The sequence below is a fragment of the Echeneis naucrates genome, chromosome 12, assembly GCF_900963305.1.
Source record: "Echeneis naucrates chromosome 12, fEcheNa1.1, whole genome shotgun sequence".
Lineage (NCBI taxonomy): Eukaryota > Metazoa > Chordata > Actinopteri > Carangiformes > Echeneidae > Echeneis > Echeneis naucrates.
The window spans coordinates 5,122,189-5,142,397 of NC_042522.1; the positions used below are offsets into that span (position 1 = coordinate 5,122,189).

General features: G+C 40.9%; 1 protein-coding gene across 1 annotated transcript in view; it reads left to right on the top strand.

Annotated features, from left to right (window-relative positions):
* The window catches only part of rimbp2a (RIMS binding protein 2a), a 37,279-nt gene extending 18,469 nt beyond the window's left edge, over positions 1 to 18,810 (top strand). Inside the window, exons 6-22 of the mRNA XM_029515605.1 lie at positions 1,458 to 1,662; positions 2,593 to 2,747; positions 2,882 to 2,961; positions 3,094 to 3,203; positions 4,900 to 5,718; positions 5,973 to 5,996; positions 7,085 to 7,236; positions 8,316 to 9,089; positions 9,396 to 9,551; positions 9,893 to 10,039; positions 11,033 to 11,135; positions 13,049 to 13,218; positions 13,361 to 13,529; positions 13,688 to 13,788; positions 13,965 to 14,036; positions 14,178 to 14,342; positions 16,742 to 18,810. Of these exons, the coding sequence (XP_029371465.1) occupies positions 1,458 to 1,662; positions 2,593 to 2,747; positions 2,882 to 2,961; positions 3,094 to 3,203; positions 4,900 to 5,718; positions 5,973 to 5,996; positions 7,085 to 7,236; positions 8,316 to 9,089; positions 9,396 to 9,551; positions 9,893 to 10,039; positions 11,033 to 11,135; positions 13,049 to 13,218; positions 13,361 to 13,529; positions 13,688 to 13,788; positions 13,965 to 14,036; positions 14,178 to 14,342; positions 16,742 to 16,969 (3,630 nt within the window). The 3' untranslated portion in view covers positions 16,970 to 18,810. The remainder of the gene's footprint in view (positions 1 to 1,457; positions 1,663 to 2,592; positions 2,748 to 2,881; positions 2,962 to 3,093; positions 3,204 to 4,899; positions 5,719 to 5,972; positions 5,997 to 7,084; positions 7,237 to 8,315; positions 9,090 to 9,395; positions 9,552 to 9,892; positions 10,040 to 11,032; positions 11,136 to 13,048; positions 13,219 to 13,360; positions 13,530 to 13,687; positions 13,789 to 13,964; positions 14,037 to 14,177; positions 14,343 to 16,741) is intronic.
* Positions 18,811 to 20,209: the final 1,399 nt, after the last annotated feature.

A 20,209-nucleotide genomic window follows, 5' to 3' on the forward strand; every position in this document is an offset into this window, starting at 1 on the left:
ATGTAGAATAGTGAGAGGTTGCTCACTGATAAAATTTACCAGGAAAGAGGTGCTGTGGGGCCACAAATTTAATGATATAATATAACGAAGTTAGTGTTCTCTTTCTCTTCTTGTAGGCTTTTGTTGTGTTGTTGGGTGCAATATCAATACAAACTTTTACCACAACTCAGATATCCCATTAATCCTGCATCCAAGTATTCAAGACCGACTTAGAATGCTTAAATTTCCCCACGATTAAATCGCTGACTTGTGTTTAATCACAGTGTTTCATCTTTAAGATGCTTGTCACTAGCTCAACTTTAAATTATTTTCTCTTTTCCCTCTAAATCCTTTTGTCACGACAATAGTGTGCAGACTTCTTTGAGTGTAGTTCAAATGAGGCCATGTTATTATCCATCTTAAGCACATAAATACGATTTACTGAGCAAGCAGCCTGAGTTGGCTCAGATAAACATCAAGAGTTTGGTCAGAGAAATGTAAATGTCACTGTGAAGGGGTATAGCTCTGTTTTGACGCGTGCATGTAATACATTTTTTGGCTTCTTCACTAATTTCTGCACACTAATGGGCAAATGCACACCAATAGGAAGAAAACCATAGCTCCACTGGGACAAACCTGTAACTTCTGTTCTGTCTTCTGTGAAAAAATAGTCCACATTCTGTGCTTTAGCAACCTTCTTTTAGTTTGACAAATATGTATTTGTCTTTTTCGTGTCTTGTATTTTAATTTTGTTTGGCCTTCATATATTTTTCCACTGTGATGTATGAATTGTCTTGCATTGCTTTTTCCATCTTCGGCATCAATTAAGATAGCATTTATTGTTGTTTGGTGTGTCAGCATGTCTTTCTTTTTTTTTTTTTTTAATTTTTCTTCTTTCTTTATTTTTTTCTGTTTCCCCCCTTTTTATCTGAACAGAACAATAAGGACAGAATGTTGCAGGTATTTATTTTCCTCCCTGGTTAGTTTCCCCTCTATGAGACCTTAGTGGGTACTTGATATAAAAAAAACACAATATATAAGCTGAATGATAATATTTTTGCATCATTTCCTTGTCAAAACAACACTAAACAGCCATATGTAGATCTCCCAACCTTTCTCTCAGTGATATGAAGTATTTAATATCTATACTGTAAGTTTTTTCTAATCCTCTTTACTCCTTGTGGACTTTGTTATCAGAGTTTTGCTGTATTGAGTGGTTTCAGTATAATATTCTGCTATAAGCTGGAAAATAGCTCCTCAGGGATAATTTTCTAATTGTTTTTTTGTTCTATCAGTATTAACAAATGAAATCATGGCTGTTCTTTAGATGCCTTGTATCTGTGCACATCCTTGTTATGAGGTATATTCCATGCTTTGTGTTGGAGCATGTGCTTCCTTTTATTTTTCTGTCTTTTTTTCCCCACTTCCTTCTCTCATTCATTATCAACCTCTTTTGTTCTTTTCATTCTTTGTCAAAGGTCAAGGTTCGTGACCTGGAACAGAAATGCAGGTCACAGAGTGAACACTTTCACCAGCTGTCAAAAGAGCTGCTGAGTTTTCGTTTGCAGTCTGATACTGTGGACATCCTTAAAATTAATTCCACCTGCACATCCCAGATCCACCAATCACAAGTCAAGAAACACCCACAAGTCATCGTTGGATTTGAAGGCCAAACAGAGACAGGTGTGTCAACAGTCCCACCTCACGATCAAACTTAACTTTGAAAAAAAAAACAAAAACATTTCTTAGATCTATAATCAAAAATCGTATCGTATCAATGGTAGTATTTATTATGGTCTAATAATGATTTTCCTCACTCAATGGTGAACATTGCTCTGTGCACTTTGACAGTGACAAAATGTTAGTAAGGATTAAATGGTTCACTCCCAGTGGGGTCCGCCCATTCTTAAAGATATATGCACTCTATACACACAAGATGAAAACGTCCACCAAATGATCAAAATGAAATGAGAGAAAGCAGTCTTAGGTAAAATAACAGCTGGATTAGTTTACTCCTGACCAGATGTGAACGGCATCAACGGTGGTACTGCATGTTCATGATCAGATCAATATCTACCCTAATTGATCACAGGCCTTATGAATTACAATGAATGTGGTATACACATTAGTATTCTCAAAACACACTGTGTAACCTGCAAATATAGTCATATCAGCAATTTAGATTTAACTAATCAAGCACAGACCAAAGGTCTTTGAAGTGCTGCAAAATCCTGTTGTATCTTTTGCCTCACTTGAAACAGAGGTGGTTCAATGGTGCTTTTGTTCTAATGCATAATATTACTCACTCACAAACCACCAAAACCCAGATGCAATAGATCCATGTTGTTGACTTTCAGTAATTTATTCAAGGAAATTTAGCTAATTAATCTCCTACACTGCAGTTTTCTCTTGCTTTGTTTTCCATGTCCTTTTTAAAAATTCTCCCACAAGGAACTCGTGGTATTTTAAGGACAAATGCATTACTAATGTGAAGTGTTGATGGAAATGAAATAGCCTCTAGAATGAAGATCAATAGCTGTGCAGTGAGCAGCAAATAGGTAGAGATGGATTGACAGTTCTTCTTCATTTGTTATGGAAATCAATGTCTCCCAGGCAATGAGAGTGCAGCAAGCACGCAGATACTGATCTCCCAGATCTTGCCCTGCATGCCGGAGACTTGGGACAGAGAAGGACCAGAATCGCTGTCTATCAAATCCACCGTGACAACGGACACCCCCAGCAGCCCTCGACAGCTGACCTCATCAGCGGTGGGTCTTATAGCGGCTTGAAGAATTTTTGTCTTACATTACCTTGGCCATGTAGACATGTATAGTCATGTGTGAGTGGGTGTGGTTGAATCTTGGTTATAAATATCTTTTGCTGCTCTGTTGTCAATCCATAGATGGAGGATGAGGCCAGCCCATCACCCAGGTCCAAGCCTCGCTACACAGGCCAGGTCCGTCTTTGCACTGCCCGCTACAGGTGAGTCAGATTTTTATTTCGAATTACATTTATTTAGTTTATGAACAGGTTATGAATTTTTGTGATTTAAAAATATAACAAAAGGGCTACTGTCCTATAAAGTAGCATGACATGTTGATATTTTTCCCTTAGTTATAACCCTTACGATGGACCAAACGAGCACCCAGAAGCAGAACTCCCCCTTGTGGCTGGAAAGTATCTGTATGTGTATGGAAACATGGATGATGATGGTTTCTATGAAGGTGAGCAATAAAACAGGCTGGTACAATCATTTGAAGTTTTTCTTGAGGTGGAGATGAAATCTAAAATGATATTGAAGTCTCTAGTGAGCAGGCAATGAATTGGCAGATGGCAGAAAACAAATGTTGGTTATAGATGAAAATAAAGCAGGAGCTGCCCTTTGTTGCCTTTAACGTTTTGGAGTTTTCACCAGAGTCTGCTGCTGTAACAGAAAATGTTTGACACGCCCCAACACCATGTCTGAATAATGTATCAATTATCATTAAGCCAATCATAGATTTACTATGATTATCTTACTTACTTTTACAAAATATTGTGCTCGGCCTTTAAATGCTTAGAGACATTCTGACTGCTGCAGTATTTATGCAGTGCAACATGAATGTTTGAGTGGTTGTTGAATATTTACATGTTTTTGTACCGCATACCGCACTCTAACATTACAATATTGCACAATGAGAATGCAATGTAAAGGAGTGGTAATGCTGAAGCAGCCATCACTGTTCAAAGGTAGCAGCATACCTACCTCAGACAATATGTTTATTGTATAGCAGCAACAGGGATTTTAAAGACTTCCCATTTGAATGTTCTTATATTAAAGTTTACAGAATTTTTTTATCCAAACAAAATCACTGAAATGATATTAAGTTAATTGTGATTCCCCTTTGCTATCAGTGTGTGTTTTTTACTGTCACGTGTTTTAAAATTATAACTCAGCTGTTCTCTACCTCAGAGTATATCTCACAGTTAAAGTGTGCTCGTGTATCAGAGTTGCCAGGAAAAACTCCGGCACACAGTTTTGAAGTGGTAACTGTAGTCATTCTCTTGTATAATCTCCTTAAAACTATGAAGGCTTCTCCATCGGAGCCAGTCCTAATCCCTGTAGCTAGTGGGTTAGGGTTAGTTTAGCTAGTTTAGCCTGTAACAGACACAGTCGTAGACTCAGCTGCGGTGATTAATTAGCTCTGGGCGATGCGATTGCATGGCATCTTAGAGAAGCCTTGTATTTTCTAAGCGAGGGAGAATTGGGCCTGAGATCAAGGTGTTGTCAAGATGAGACCTTGTTTCCTTTTAGCTTGAAGACAAATCCAACGGGACTCATTTTAATCATAGCTTCATCCAAACAACACACATAGACACAGACCCACACATGTCGTTTTAAGGTCTTCCAGGCCTCGGTGGAAAGAAGGGATTGAACAACAATTTGGTAGGTAGTCATTTTTTTTTATTATATCCTTCCTTTTGGGGGAGAAATGACAGAGCACGTGCACCTAGTTTTTCCTTCATTGACCACAACACCTCAATCTTTAGGGGTGTTCATGGAAAAGTTGAAAAGCAGTGATGTTAAATCCAAATTCCTGGAAATGTAGAAAAGGAGTGTTTTCTCAGTTCTGTGTTAACTGGAGGGAGTATAAAAGATGGAATCACTGGTGCATCTTACATCTTAGGGAACACGACATACTGTAAGCACTCACTCTCTGATTTATTCCCAACTTGTAAGGGAAAAAGGCTCACTGATGTAGGTGTGGTCATATATCTGCTCTCCTTAATCTTTATCTTGGAAAAGTCCCACTCTTAATTCTAGGCTCTTTGTGGGAGGCACCACACAGGGACACTAAAGGTAGCCATATCACAAGGGTGTAGTATTGAGGCTTTTAGGAAACATGACCATAAAATATGGAAGTCTTTTCTGTGTCACAGGGGAGCTGCTTGATGGCCAGCGAGGACTTGTACCTTCCAACTTTGTGGAGTTTGTCCAGGACAAGGAAAAACCAGCAATTCAGGCTGGGGAGGGAGGGGAACACCTGGGCCCAATGGAGCATACACACATGGCCTTGATGGCAGTGGATGGAGGCGCCTCTCAGGATGGCCTCCTGGGTTCAGCTAACGCCTTGGTACCCTGTAGCAATGGGACAGGGGGGGCCCTTGACCCCGAGGACCTGGCTGAAGATGTTGTGCCTTATCCCCGAAAAATCAACTTGATCAAGCAGCTGGCACGGAGCGTCATTGTGGCCTGGGAGTCTCCACTTGTGCCTTTGGGCTGGGGGAACATCTCTGGCTACAACGTCTTAGTAGATGGAGAACTTCGTGCTAGTATACCATACAGCAGCCGAACCAAGTGTTTGCTGGAGAAGCTGGACTTGGACGGATGCGTTCATCGTGTGTCTGTGCAGAGCGTCACTGACCGGGGCTTGTCAGACGAGCTGCGATGCACCTTGCTGGTGGGAGCCAATGTGGTGGTGGCGCCATGCGGTCTGCGGGTGGATGACATCCAGCGTGACACTGCCGAGCTCTCCTGGTTGCCTAGTAACAGTAACTATGGTCACACTGTGTTCTTGGATGGGGTAGAACACGCAGTGATAAAGCCAGGAAGGTATAGACTCCGCTTCCTCAACTTGAATCCCCTGACAGTGTACAAAGTGACAGTGGTAGCGCAGCCACACCAGGTGCCATGGCAACTGCCACTAGAACAGAGGGAGAGGAAGGAAGCTGGTGTGGAGTTCTGCACTCAAGCTGCAGGTCAGCAACACACGTTTCTATACTTTATATATCCACGGCTCAGTATTAGTGTTTTATCCATGCTTTATCAACGTATGTATGACAATGAGATCATAGGCTGCTACTGTTTCTGTCACCATAGTGTCAGCTATCACATGTTGCAATTTCATATTAATTTTTTGGGCATTGTACTGTACTATTGTATTGTACTGTATTCTACTGTACAAGGGTACAGTACCTTACCATATCATTGTTGTGTATTGTATTTTGTCTAGGTCCAACACCATATTGCAGAACAGGTCAGAATGAAACCTCAGTCCTGGGCCGGGTTTCTCCTATGTGTTAGCACTTTCTGCAGTATACCAAAGGATACAGATGACATTAGTGCTATGATGCTTTTGGAAGCTGGTTATAGTCAAATGACTGGGCATGATAATAGCCTTTTCTTCAAAATGATCTCATTAGCTAATGGATGTGGGCAAAGTGGCATTTTATTATCACTCAGATTGAAGAAGTTTTTCACTTAATGTACAAACATGTTGTCATACATGTATCCAATTAAATTTTAATACATTTTTTTCTTTTTTTTTTCCAAATCAAATTTAAATGCAATTTTGCCCAAGTGTGCTTACTTACAGAGCACGTCACTAATTAGATAGCAGCCGCTCATCGCATCATAAGATCAGTTCTGATGAGTCATTTACTCAGCCTGTAGTCTAGCCTGGAATAACCAGTTCTAGACAAAGCAGTGCCCTTCCACTGCTCACAGAAATGACCATTTTGTATCAGTGTGCATTTGCTTCTGCTTGAATGCAGTTGTGCATGTTTTATGCAGTGATCCAGGAGGGTGGAAGACAAAAAAATGAACTCCAGTTAGCCTCTCTGGATTTTGTCCCACAAGCTTTGCTCCAAATGGAAAGAAGCCCAAATTTTTCATTTTACCATTTCTATTTCAACAAAGAGTAGTGGGTATAGTATGTTGACCCTTCAAACCAGGAGAAATTATGGCCAAATGTAAAAATAACAAGAGCACTAAGAGTGCTACGTTTGATGATAAGGTCAGCGTTAATGACTTAAATTCCATGTTATCAACACAACACACCATGTCTTGTGACTGCCCCACACTAGCAATATCACATTATCCCAAGTATTTGCATGGACCATGTATAAAACAGGATTTGAATGTGACCCTGGCACATATTTTACCATGTGGCGCAAATGATTATTTCATGCCCCCACATATGTAGACGTTTATGTGCATGGTTGTGAGTGTCCCCATTAGTGCATTTGATGAATGCATCACACCCTTTCCTCTTGTTTGTGCACTGGTGATAGCTAAACAATCAATTATTAAAATTAATTTCATACCAACTCTCTCACCTCCTAGGCCCTCCCCTCCCTCCCCAGGATGTACAAGTGCTCTGTGGGCAGGCTCCAGGGGTCCTGCAAGTCTGCTGGAAGCCGCCAATCCTCTCTCCCACCGGCACCTCCAACGGGGCAAACGTCATTGGCTATGCAGTATGCACTAAAGGACAGAGGGTGAGTGTCGTTTAGTATTACCAACCATGATTGCTCTTATTTTCACTCAGTCCCTTAATGAGGGTATGGTGAGTGATGGTCAGAAGCTCATCTTGTGTTAAAGGACTCATGATTCAAGAAAACAAGTCTTTACGTCATATATTATGCATACAGAGGAATTAGTGTCTGGAGAATTGACAAGCATAATATGTCATCAATATTTGGAAAGCCTTCGTGCAGCGCACAGACATAGTATGTGACACACTAAATTGTCAGATTCAGTTGGAATACACATTACAATAGCCTCTGTTATTGAGTATGGCATTATGTCATCAGGTTTTCATTGCACGCAGGAACGCCACCTACTTGTGATTCAGTATCAGTGGTAGTTTCTCATTGTGGAACCTCTGAAATGTCTTGCAAAGGTCTCTCACTCCCTCTGGTGACAGTTACAGTAAGTCTGCAGACAGTATATGAAAGTGTAAATCAACGCTGAACTATAATGGGCAGCAAAGTACCTTTGTTGGAGTGGGATTTTTCAAAATGTGTTAAGTACCATTTAGCCTAGGCCTCATAAGTGACAATCAGGTAGGGATTTTAAAATATGACAGCTACAAAAACAGTTTAGAGTGCAGCCAGAAAACGCAACGTGTTATGTCTTAAACCACACACAGCATTGCAGCTTTTCTGCCTAATTACATTGAGCCTTCAGAACGTTACAAGATTGTTGCGGGGGTGGCACAAAATGATTAAAGGATCCTGAAATTAGATTCAACCTTCTTACAAGGCTAGCTAGACAATCTTAAGTGCAGAATGCACAGAATTGGAACAGGGGAATGCATAATCAAGCTGATTATTTCTTCAGAGTGGGCAGCAGAGGAGAACTGTGGCTGGGCAAAGAGAAACCAAGGGGGAGTAGCTGAGACAGTGATCAGTTCACAGCACTGACAAAGTGAGAGAGAGAGAAAGAGAGTCATGAATCTCCTGGGTTGGAGCCAAAGGGAGCAGAAGCATGAGCTATGACAATCATGCATGCAATAATGTTTTCCCTTCAGATGTCTTCTGTTGATTTTAACATGTTATTTTCTTTTTCAATCCAGATAGCTGAGGTCTTGTACCCAATGGCAGACTATGTCACTGTTGAGCTGACAAGGATTCAGTGCCTCGAGGCTAGAGAAGTCATCGTCAGGACGCTGTCAGTACAGGGAGAATCCCAGGATTCCCACGTCGCAGTCATTCCAAACAACCTGCTTGTGCCTCTACCTCCACTTCCCCTGCCACCGCCAATGCACCCCCATGCAGGGCCCCACCCTCACCCTCATGCTCAACCCCACATCCAGTCTCCTCACCTTCCTCATGCCGTGCCCCAACTTCCTGCTCCACCCCAGGCACATGGACAACCACTCCCACCTCATCCTCCCCACCCGCAACCCCATCCCAGACTTCCCCATCCAGGGGGACCCCTGCAATCCCAACTTCGACCACCACATCCTCAGCCCCTACATCTTCAGCCTCACCCACCCAATCAAGGTCCCAGGCCCCAGCACCAACTGCCCCTGCTGCCACACCTCCAGCCCCACCCTATACCTCAGAGACCAGTAAGTGCCAGAGACCTGGATGCCAAAGAGCATGCAGCACACCAGGGAGGAGCTATTCCACCTGGCCAGCCTGGTTGGGATTCCAATCGCTCTCCATCCTCCCAGCCTCCTTTGCCCATGCAAAGCCACACCCTTGAAGCCCCTCCACCTGCAAATCCACGCTCCCCCTCCCCTCAGAGGATCCTTCCACAGCCACGAGGCACACTTATCTCAGACACGGCGGCCAAGGCAATAGCTCGAGAAGCAGCACAAAGGGTGGCAGCGGAAAGTGGCAAGGTTTGAAATGCTCAATCTCTTGTTCATATACAATGTGAATATGAAGTCAACAGAAGCATTCACAGCAAGACAAACTCTGAATTTAATCTTAAACAATAAAACTCAAAGAAGCTATTTATCAATTATTTTATAGAATATTTTCTCACTGTCTGTATATAGTACAATAAGGACAGAACCAATTGTTTTGGCAAAGCCGTACAATATAAAAATAATTTTCCCATCAAAATTTTTGCAAAGTTCAACAACCAAGTACCACAGTCATTTCCATGCCTCTGCTATTGACTTTGTTCATTTTTATGTTGTCAGGGGGACAGGAGGCAGGGCAGGTACGGAGAGCAGGGTTATTCGTTTCACCAGCATCACTCTGATGAGGAGGAGGAAGACGAAGAAGGGTTTGCACGCGGCCGACGAAGAGGACCCTCAGTAGATGAGTTCCTCAGAGGCTCTGAGCTGGGGAGGCCGGTAAGAACAACATGATAAGGGACAGATGCTTTGCCTCCTTTCCTACTTCACCTCCAAATGTGTTTCTCAAATGAGAATCTCCTAAGTGTGTGTATGTGTGGATGTGTCTGTGCATGCGTGTCTGGGTGGTAGCATGCATACACTCTTGTGCTCGTACCTCTGTGTATGTGTGTGTGGGCGTGTGTGCGTTTGCCCATCCACGTGTGTTTGATGTGTGCATGTATGTTATGTATGTATGTGGACTTAAACAATTGCGTCTGTGTGTTTGTTTGTGTATGTGTGTGTGTGTGTGTGTGTGTGTGTGTGTATGTGTGTATGTGTGTTTTTGTGACTACCAAAAGCCTCACTATAGTCACAATGAAGATTATCACAGCGAAAGCAGCCGGGGCTCTGACCTGTCTGACATCATGGAAGAGGATGAGGAGGAGCTGTACTCTGAGATGCAGCTGGAAGAGGGACGCCGACGCAACTCGCACAACACACCTAAGGTGCAGTTCTTTGCACTTATTCTAAACCCAAGAGTCATAAACATCCAAATTTATTATTCTTCAGAGAACTGCACAGGCACAGATACTTCAATTGAGTCTGCTGCCTTCACTTGCACTTGATATGTGTTGTTAGTGTGTGTGCTGAGTTTAGTTGAGTTTAAAAATCAAAAGTGAGAGAGGGGGGGCTGAAGTTGGTCTGGCAGCTTCAGCCTGCGGATAGACAGGATGTTGCAGTTGGTGTGTTTGACCGTTTCATGAACACACAGATGAGCCGATGAGGATGGAGAGCTGGTGGGAATCTTTCAGCACCATGGAGAGTGACATTCTGGGTGTGAAAATGCTGGTTTCAGATGGCCTCCAGGGCTGCTCTCAGGAAAACACAAGGCTATTTGCTGCTCAGGTTGTGGGGCTGATGGTGGTTCAGCCTTCGTCTGGATTAATGTTTGGTATATGATATTTTTGAGCACAAAATGTTAAATATTTCTTCTGCTCTAAGCTACAACTGTCTCAACTTTGTTTTGTCATTATACAGTCTGTGTTGTATGGTACAGCCTCTCAGTAGGATCAGAAGTAGCCTGAAGGTGCTCGGTGTGTGAAAGCATCCTTAATGTTTCAGCACGATGGAGAGACAGAGAGAAGCTGAGTTTGAACATGTTGGAGAGAGACACTGGTTTGACCAGATGGAGTGTTGTAATCAAAGCCAAAGCTTCAACACGGCCTTATGCATTTCTTTTGCAATTTCGAATAGAGAAGTATGTTATCCGTTTTTGCTTAATTTTGGAAAACTTCCCGTGGACTTGTGTTTGAGTGTGTGTCTATGTGTCTGTGTTTCAGCGTGCCTGCTTGTGAGTGCTGCATGATTTATTTTTTTTTTTTACATGCAAGTACATCAGTGTTCTTTCACATATTGTTTGCAAATTTGTCCTCGTGTCTTTCAGCAAATCGTTAATGTCTAAAGTTTGCAAATGCTTTGTACATTTATGTGCATTACAGATAAACACTCCTGCTGGAGGCAGCCATGATAGGGAAACCGGGAGAAGAATTCATCATGGTGGTCCCCAACCCCAGAGGCGACCGCTAATGGTCCCTTCCATTGGTCAGTATGGGCAGGTGGCTTTGGAGGAAAGGAAGGGAAAACTTTTTAAAAATTAATGTTGTGTGTGCGGTGGTCCAGTAGTGTTTGTTTCTCTGTTAAAGCCTTCATGAGCTTCTGTGTGTCCAGTTCACCTTTGTGTCTCTGAACCATATCCAAGCCCTTCACTACATGAACATTGGATCTTGCATAGAATGTTATGTTGCTACAAGCTGGCTATGTTCTAATAATGCTGTCCAAAGTGATGCATTAATCTGCTCGAGCACTGACTTAGTCGTTTTTCATAGCTGCTTTCCTGTGTGCATTTCTAATGACCTTGTAAGTTTTAGGTGGCGCAACAAATCTTGAGTTAAACGTTTTGCAGGGGGTAGGTTGTGCTTTTGTTTTGTAACCCCGTCACCCTCTAATTGGTGTTTCCTGTAGAGGTAACCTCTGAGAATAACAGTGAGGGAAACCTCACCCCCATCACCGAGGATGTTTACTATGGCAGAGTAGCTCGACACAGGATGCGGTCATCCCGCAGGCACATGGGCAGCACCAGGTCTCCCCATGGTATGTGCCTGCAGTCCTGTTTTTACCATCACAGCATGGCAACAAATATGCCACCAGCAACTGGCCAACAGCAAATTGTAGCTCTGGCCACTTGCAAGTGCCTGTTTCTCTCTCTTAAATAATAAGTTATTATTATGCTTACAGTTGAACAGCATGACTGCACTGCACTGAAATAGTGGACCCACTGGCAAGCTATACCTGGTGTCCAGGATGAACGTTTCCACAGTTGCAGATGATAAATGATTGATTGACTGCTAAAAGAATGCCTCACACACTGCACTGAACTCCAGATGCCTGCTAAACCCATCCCCCTTGTGGTACAACTACACCCCCTACCTGTAGAATGGGAGTATTTGCGCATGAAATTTAAAGAAATAATAATTGACATTACAGAATGACTACATGGCTTTATGTTCTTTAGACATACACACATACATATATATATATATATATATATATATATATTTTTTTTTTTTTTTTTTTTTTTTTTTGTTTGAGTTTTGAATATCTCAATCATCAGGCACTTCTTTTTACAATGTCAATTTTAACTAAATGACAGATTTCCACAACAACTCTGCCATTTCTTCTTTAGGTCTGCTGCTACAAGCATCATTGGAAGCATAAATATAGATGTCTGCTTTAAATTTTGAATTTCTTAAATTAGACATAAAAAATAGACATATGGAGTTGTTGGCTTCAGATACACTTTTTTGTTTTGCCTTTTTGTAGCATGCTTGTCAAAGTCTTGCGTGTTGTTGATGTTATGTTTCTGAATCATTGCATTGCACCTTGTCTTGTCTTGCTCCTCATTTGTTTCTCATATATCATATATTCTCATATGTGTAAATGTAGTCAAATATTAATATAGATAGAAATCCCAAAATCTGTGTGTGTGTGTGTGTGTGTGTGTGTGTGTGTGTGTGTGTGGTTGGGTGGGTGGGTGAGTGAGTGCATGCTTCAGTAAATGATTGAAATGGTTCACTAGGCACAGATTTCCTCCTGCATGTTGACAGGCACAAATATGACCAGACAAGAAAATCAAATCTGTATTGCAACACTGCATGAGCGAATCAATAGGTCTTATTAGAATGAAAATTTTCCTCTCATTGATCTCTTTTGAGTTGTTTTTTTTTTTTTTTGAGACATGGCAAAACATCACTATGTAAACATATGGACATGCTCATTATAGTATTGATTTATGTACAGGAATTTTTTGTCACCAAGTGATTTCTAGGTTTTGTTGCAGAGCTGTGAAATCTTGCTACAAATACAGACTCATTACAACACAAATCCAGACTCCCTGTTCAGAGATGCAGGTCCCATTTTCTTTGGTCTGTTGTCTGTCTGTCTTTCATGTTTTAAAGATGGGTACAGGGATCGGGATCGTCGCTCTCCCACCTACTATGATGAGTCAGCGCTCGAGGAATCCTTCCGGATCTTTGTGGCCCTCTTTGACTATGACCCCCTGTCCATGTCCCCAAACCCTGATGCAGCAGACGAGGAGCTGCCCTTTAAAGAGGGGCAGATAATTCGGGTGGGAGTTTAAAATTAAGATGGCCAGATACTTGTTTGATTCACAAACTCCTCTTAGATTAGTTTATATGTATAATAGAAGTATGATGTATGTTTTAACGCTCGAAGACTAACTGTCCCTCTTTGTCTCTCCTGGCCACCAGGTGTATGGTGATAAAGACCCAGATGGGTTCTACAGAGGGGAAGTGCGAGGTAGGACAGGGCTCATTCCCTGTAACATGGTGTCAGAGATACGAGCAGAGGATGAGGAGACAATGGATCAGCTCATCAAACAGGGTTTCCTGCCACTCAGCACCCCTGTTGACAGAATAGGTACTACACAGGCCCACATTCATGGGGAAGGAAAGATGCGTGGGTTCAAGCAAACCCAAAGATGGAAATGTTTCAGAGTCCTTGAGTAGAGAAACTATTAAAATATTCTGAATGAGAACGAGAGAAACGGTTAAAATGGCATCTTTTACCAATTCCAGAGCAGAACAGAAGAGGCCTCCGTCGAGACCAGGCCTCAAGGAGGATGGTGGCTCTGTATGACTACGACCCCCGGGAGAGCTCCCCAAATGTTGATGTTGAGGTATCAAATGACAACAACACAAACTAATACTACCCAGTTCACACTTGTTCTCAACATTTTCACAATGATAAAAGTCTGAAAGATGGATGATATCAAAACACTTTGACTTTGATAAAACAGACTTTACTTTGTCCTATTTCTTGTATATTTGCATCTATTTCTCTGTCTCCTGATAGGCTGAGTTGACCTTCTGTGCTGGTGACATCATTGCTGTGTTTGGAGACATCGATGAAGATGGCTTCTATTATGTGAGTGCTCTTCTCAAGTCACCACATCAGCAGAAGTTAGATAGCAGAGTGTGTGTGTTTTTTAAAACAATGTGAAATACATCATGCTCAACCCTTATTTATGCACCAACCATGTTTAGGCCTCGTTATTTCTGTCCACAGGGTGAGATCAATGGCCACCGTGGTCTGGTTCCCTCTAACTTCCTGGAAGAAGTGCCTGATGATGTGGAGGTGTATCTGACTGATACTCCATCCCACTACCCCCAGGAAGAGCCAGCCAACCGCCCCCCTGCCAACTCTGCCGCCAGTGTCTCAGAGGGCAAACGGGTACATCATCATCGCCGCTCTCAGCGCTAGGCCCTGTGTTAATCCATCCTCCGTCCTCTCTCTTGATTTCCGTCTCTTGCTTCCTCCACTTGCCGTCTGTGTGCTGTTCATTGTGTGTGTTTGTCCATGTGGTGACAGTGATGACTCTATACAAACCAACAACCCTCCCCTTTCTCCCTCCCCTTCACCTTTTGGAAAAGGGGACAAAAATCCAGTGTTAACACCTTTCTGAGTCTCAGAGAAAGGAAGAAGCAAAGCCTGACATGGACAGAGAGAGAATAGACTGTGGGAGCTCTGCGAGTGATTTATGCATGTGGCAATGGTTAAGGAGGACTTGAAAAAGGCTCAACTCATTCCTCACACAAGATAAATTGGTACTTCTTTGCACTAAAACACAAAATCAAATTGTGGTTATTGTGTATAATATTATTATAATAATAATAATAGTAAGAAGTGCTTTATGAACACAAAAATTGCTACCCAATGACACTGAGAGAAATTATTTGAGAAGAAATCTTTAAAGATGAAAGAGAGAGAGAAGCATGCCTTTTTCAAACTTGATAAATTTTTTATTAACTTTCTTGGCTCAACTCCTGTATTTCCTTAAAGAGGCTTTGTTTCTTTATGTATATTGCACACACACATCAAATCTATTTTTCAGCCCTGTTGACAGTGGATAGTGCCATGTTTGCTCTGAGCTCAAGAACAAGAACTAACCGCAGCACTGAGACATCCATACTGTATTGCTACAATGGAAAAATAAAAGAAGAAAATTGGATATTAAAAACATTCTTTTGTGTGCTCTGTGTTCATGTATGTTGGTGGTGGTGTTCACGTTGTTGTTGTTTTCAGTTGTCATAGTGGTGTGGGTTTTAACAACGGTGACAGTGCTGCCACATCTGATTTCTTTTTTGTTTTTCCTCACCTGCTTGGCAAAACTAAACAAACAAACAGAAGAAGATTGTTCATTTCACACCATAAATGGCTCTGTCTGCCTTGTACAGTAAGTCGTCAACTTAAGATACCAAACTTGTGGCCTCTAATGCAGACAGCTTGTGGGCACTTAAACATAATGGACACACTTGTGAAGGGTTTCTCTAATGCTTTGTCTCCCGATGAGCTATAAAAATTAAATCATAAAATTATATGACACATCTTAATGGGCTTTTTATGATATACATGTCATATTTGCACTGTGTCCATTCTGACAGTCAAAGGCATCATATTTATGAGAAATCTTTGACAACCGTGTGATGCCAACACACACTCTACTAAACCACAAGTTTACACACACACAACTGTGTAGGGCTGCTGCATTAGATGAGAAGCCTGGTATCTGCAGTTCCATCCCTGGGTGTTGTACTGTATATTATTGTACTGTATGTTCCCTCGTGGCCTACTGATGGTGGCCCTCTCCAGCTCTGTGGTGTACTAATGTCGTGCTCAACATTTAATGGCTTCCTCCTCAGTGTTTCTTTTACATATGTTGTGTGTGTGTGTGTGTGTGTGTGTGAGAGAGAGAGAGATAAAACTTGTCTGTATATCTGTTAATCTAACACAGGCAGACAGCTGATAGTTTTTGCCAGTTCAGTATGTTGAGACTGTTAATTAGGTTTTAAATAATGTTTTAATCTTATTATCAGTAATTTAGGGATATGTTGTGTAGATTGTTAAGATTGATTCTTAAAAGGAGTTGATGGACTGACTTGAAAATGCTTTAATTTGCACTGGTTGAGAAATTCTGCCCTTTCTCATGTGAAATATATTTTTACAAATCAGAAAACCTGAGCACATTTAGAGTGGATATTGCTGACAAGGCTGCTCAGTCCTGTCCTTCCGAAGTAATAATTTCTTACTTTAATTAATTTTATAAAATTTGGTGAACATTCAGAAGCTTGAAATTATCTGCTTCATGAGGGCTGTGAAAGTGAAACTGTGTGACAGAACCGTCTCTGCCAACATCAGAAACCACACTGAACGACTCAGGAAATATTGTCAACTTTCCATTGGTGCACAGAAATATGCCTAATACTTACACTGAACAGGAAAAAAATGTTAGTACGAAAATGTCATGCCAAAAAACTAAAACAGTTTTCCAGAAATGTCAAGTTAATGTTGGCCCTTATTCCTCATAGTTTCATAATTAAGGCCTAAAATGTATTAACTAGTCCGTGAAAAAGAAAGGCATAAAACAACCTGCTTCCTGGCATTAACCTAATGCTTAATACTCATGATGCAAAACCCCTTCCCCAAAAAACTTCAGTTTCAATTACAAAGGTGCCAGCTGCCCTTGAATAATCCCTTGTGAATCACAACCCTCTCTGCTGTATTAGAAATCTTGGTTCGTTTGTAATTCGCTGCCCCATGCCTCCACACCTCCCCATCGCCTCTCTCCTCAGGTCACAACAGAAACCACAGAAACGGCCGACAACGATGCCACACCCATCCGAGCCCCATCCCCGATTGTTCGCCCCCTCCTGGCAGGCACCATGAGACCCCTCAGTCCCACAAGGGGCCCCCATGTCCTGCCGGACCCCCGGGACCCTCAAGACCTGGCAAACAAGAAGAAGAAAGGACTCCTTTCCAAGGGGAAGAAACTGCTCAAGAGACTCTCCCCTGTGAAATAAAACCACACAAACAGTTTTAACAAGCCGTAAATGTACAGTATGTGCACATGCCAGGCTTTGTATATTGCATCCATACAATCAATTGATTCAACAACTCATGACAGAGAGGATGTGAGCTCTCTCTCTCCAGGTTGCATAAGCCCATTTGAATATAACCAGTGATATAATTACTCATGCTTGGTGATGGAAACAAATCAATTAAATTCTGTACAGTGCAGTGCCAAACTCAAGCCACCTGGAGACAGAAAAATATGTTACTGTGATGTATTTTAGATCCAGGGAGGATAAAACAACAACAAAAGACACACACAAAAAAAACTAGTATTTTCATGACATGTATTTTTCTTTTTTCTGTATCATCACTCGAAAAACTACATTTATTTCAAGCAGGGTAGCTGTGAAAATAAAGCATCTGGTTACATTTAAGTTTCCAACAGGCTTTTCTCAGCCAAAAACACAAAAATGAAAAAAACAAAAAAACAAAAACAAAAAACAAAAAAACAACACACACACAAAAACATCTCTTTTTGGAGTATTGATGTCACTATACGGAAGCAGACATCATGCTCCTCTAAGAAATTCCTCAAATAGACTACACTGTTATTGAGGCATTCTGTGAAGTAATGCTGGCTGCTAACACAAAGGCTTTATTCAGTGCAATATCATAGAGGTGGTAGCATACAGTCATACAGAGGGGAAAAGAGACATTTCCACTTTTTCCTGTGACTCAACAGTGAGGAGTTTGATGACGGGAATAACAAAAGAATGGCAGATCGGCAACAGGGCATTGAAGTCACAAACAGCAGAAGAGCTTAGCTGTATCAGTGGCCTTTAAAAAAAAAGAAAAAATATGAATGCGGCAGTCCTCGTTTCAATACAAGGTTGATTCACACCAGGGTTCTGTTTCATGACAGTTCGCTTGTGCTTTGTTAGTTTTGAGAATCAAGTTAGGCAGAGATATTTGCCGTCCTCACTGTCAAACTGTCATGAAATGCCTAGTTCAAGACTAAATTTTGTTTCTGTCTGCCTATTGCACAAAGGTGGGTGTTTTGTTTGATGGTTGGTCAAAGATATGTTTTGAGAGCCTGTGTGTGTGTGTATGTGTGTGTGTGTGTGTGTGTGTGTTCGTGTGGTTTAAGGCAAGTATGTGATGCATTCATGTTTTGCACCTTTCATGTTTCTTGTTCGCATTTATTTTTATTTCTTTCTTTTATTTACTGAAGGAGAGGCCATATATTTATTGGTCCTGTGATCTAGTGATGTGCTGCTACCTCCATTGCCTGTGCACTGTTTAGTTTGTTGTCTCATGTTGTTGTAGAGGGTCAATGCTAAAGCTTCATAGACACTACAAATCCAAATGGCAAGGTGTGGATTGTTCTCTGGCTCTGTTGCATGTACCTGAGGTCTCTGGAGAGAAATACAAACTTATTTAACTTGAGTATATGTTTTGTCTCTGCTAAGATTCATACGCTACATGTCTTGTACTATAAGGACTATAACATACAAAGTTAACATGTTTCACAGCTTATATAGACCAGATATTTACTTTATTTCGATGAGCTCAGATAATTTAGGAATTTATGAAATATGCAGACTCTGATTAGTAATGCTGTTGTACCTCCATTTAATCCGTTGACTCACTGAATGTTTTACATATTTACTTAAGTCTATTTGCAAAATGCCAGTAAACAATAGTTTGAGAAAATGTGATTAAATCAGCAGAAATCATACTAAACTATTCTGCACATCCTGTCTTGAGAATCAGTTTCTCATTCAATTTATCATTATTGTTCAAGTCCCCAAAATGACAAAAAAAAAAAAAAAATCTAAAATTTTGTACCGAAATCTAAATTTAAATGTGCACTGTGATTAGTCCCATTGACTGTTAGCATTTCACTTTCCCTTTTCACGAAAGTCGAATGTGTTGTCTTTGCTGTTGCCTTTCAGCTCAGCTTAAGTGCAGATTTCAGAATTAGATTCACAGATTCTTTTTAAGCTGCTGTTGGTTTTGACCTTTTTAATTTCCCTTAAAACTGCACTGCGACTCTCCCATCTTGCTGATCACATATTGTAATTATCTAGTTATAAAAACACAGGCTATGATAATTATGCAAGACCATGGGAATACAGTACTACTTAAAATATTATGTCGCATTACTGAGAGGAAGCATCTGCATACTGTACCAACATCTTCTGTGCTGTGGTGTCGAACAGACGGGATAGCTTTAATGATTAATATTCTTTCTTTTTAGTTTTGAATGTCCATTTTATTTCATTAAGCTCCAGTTGTCCTTCCTATCAAGTTGCGCTTGAGGAATGGTTCAGATATGAGTTGACTGTGTGACATCATTTGTTAATATTATTGATAAAATGCAATACAAAAAAAGGCTTGCCAAAAAGGGATGTAGGAAGAGTTCCCCTGGGAAATGCGTAGGTCTACACTGATTATTTTTTTTTTTCCAAAGCTGTTTCTGTATAGTTTCTCACAAAGGTGAAATAATATTGTGTTCCAATACCAGATGATTCTCTTGTGAATGGATGTAGTGTCTCTTAACACTGTAGCTCTTTTGTACTTTGATCCATTTGTAGGTAATTTATAAATGTTTCTACTTGATTTTATGACAGCCTTTTTTTTAGTGCACTCCCTGTAAAAGACTGCAAGCATTCTCCATAGTGTCCTTTGAAATCAGATGTATCAGTCCACCGTATGTGCTTGCTTTGTGAATCAAAGTTTAAAAAAGAGGAAAAAAGAAAAAGAGAAATCATTGGACAGTATTTATGGTTATTATGTGTGGGTGTGCATGTGAAAAAAAAAAACAAAACTTTTATATCTAAATTAAATTTGATATTTTTTAGAAAAGCTGTGTCACATTTATTTGGGTGTCATATACATTAGCCAGGTAAGGGAGTTGTTCCCATTTAGACTTCATTTGATTGCTGTGGGAAAATGAAACCTGATGAGACACATAAAAGAAAAAACTCATGTAACTGGCTGTGACTGAGCACTGACACTTTTCTTCTGGTATCAGCCACATGGATTAACACGGTATCAAATTATAATGGCCATATACATAATTCACTTGTGCTTATTTGATGCGGTTGCAAAGGGAAGAAAATAAAAATTTCTGACCACATCTTCACATCCTGATCTGATGGGTCTGACTGACTCTTATCACATTATCAGTGTCACAAAAATTACATTGAGTTGAAAAAAAAAGTGTATCGTGTTTTATTGAAGCA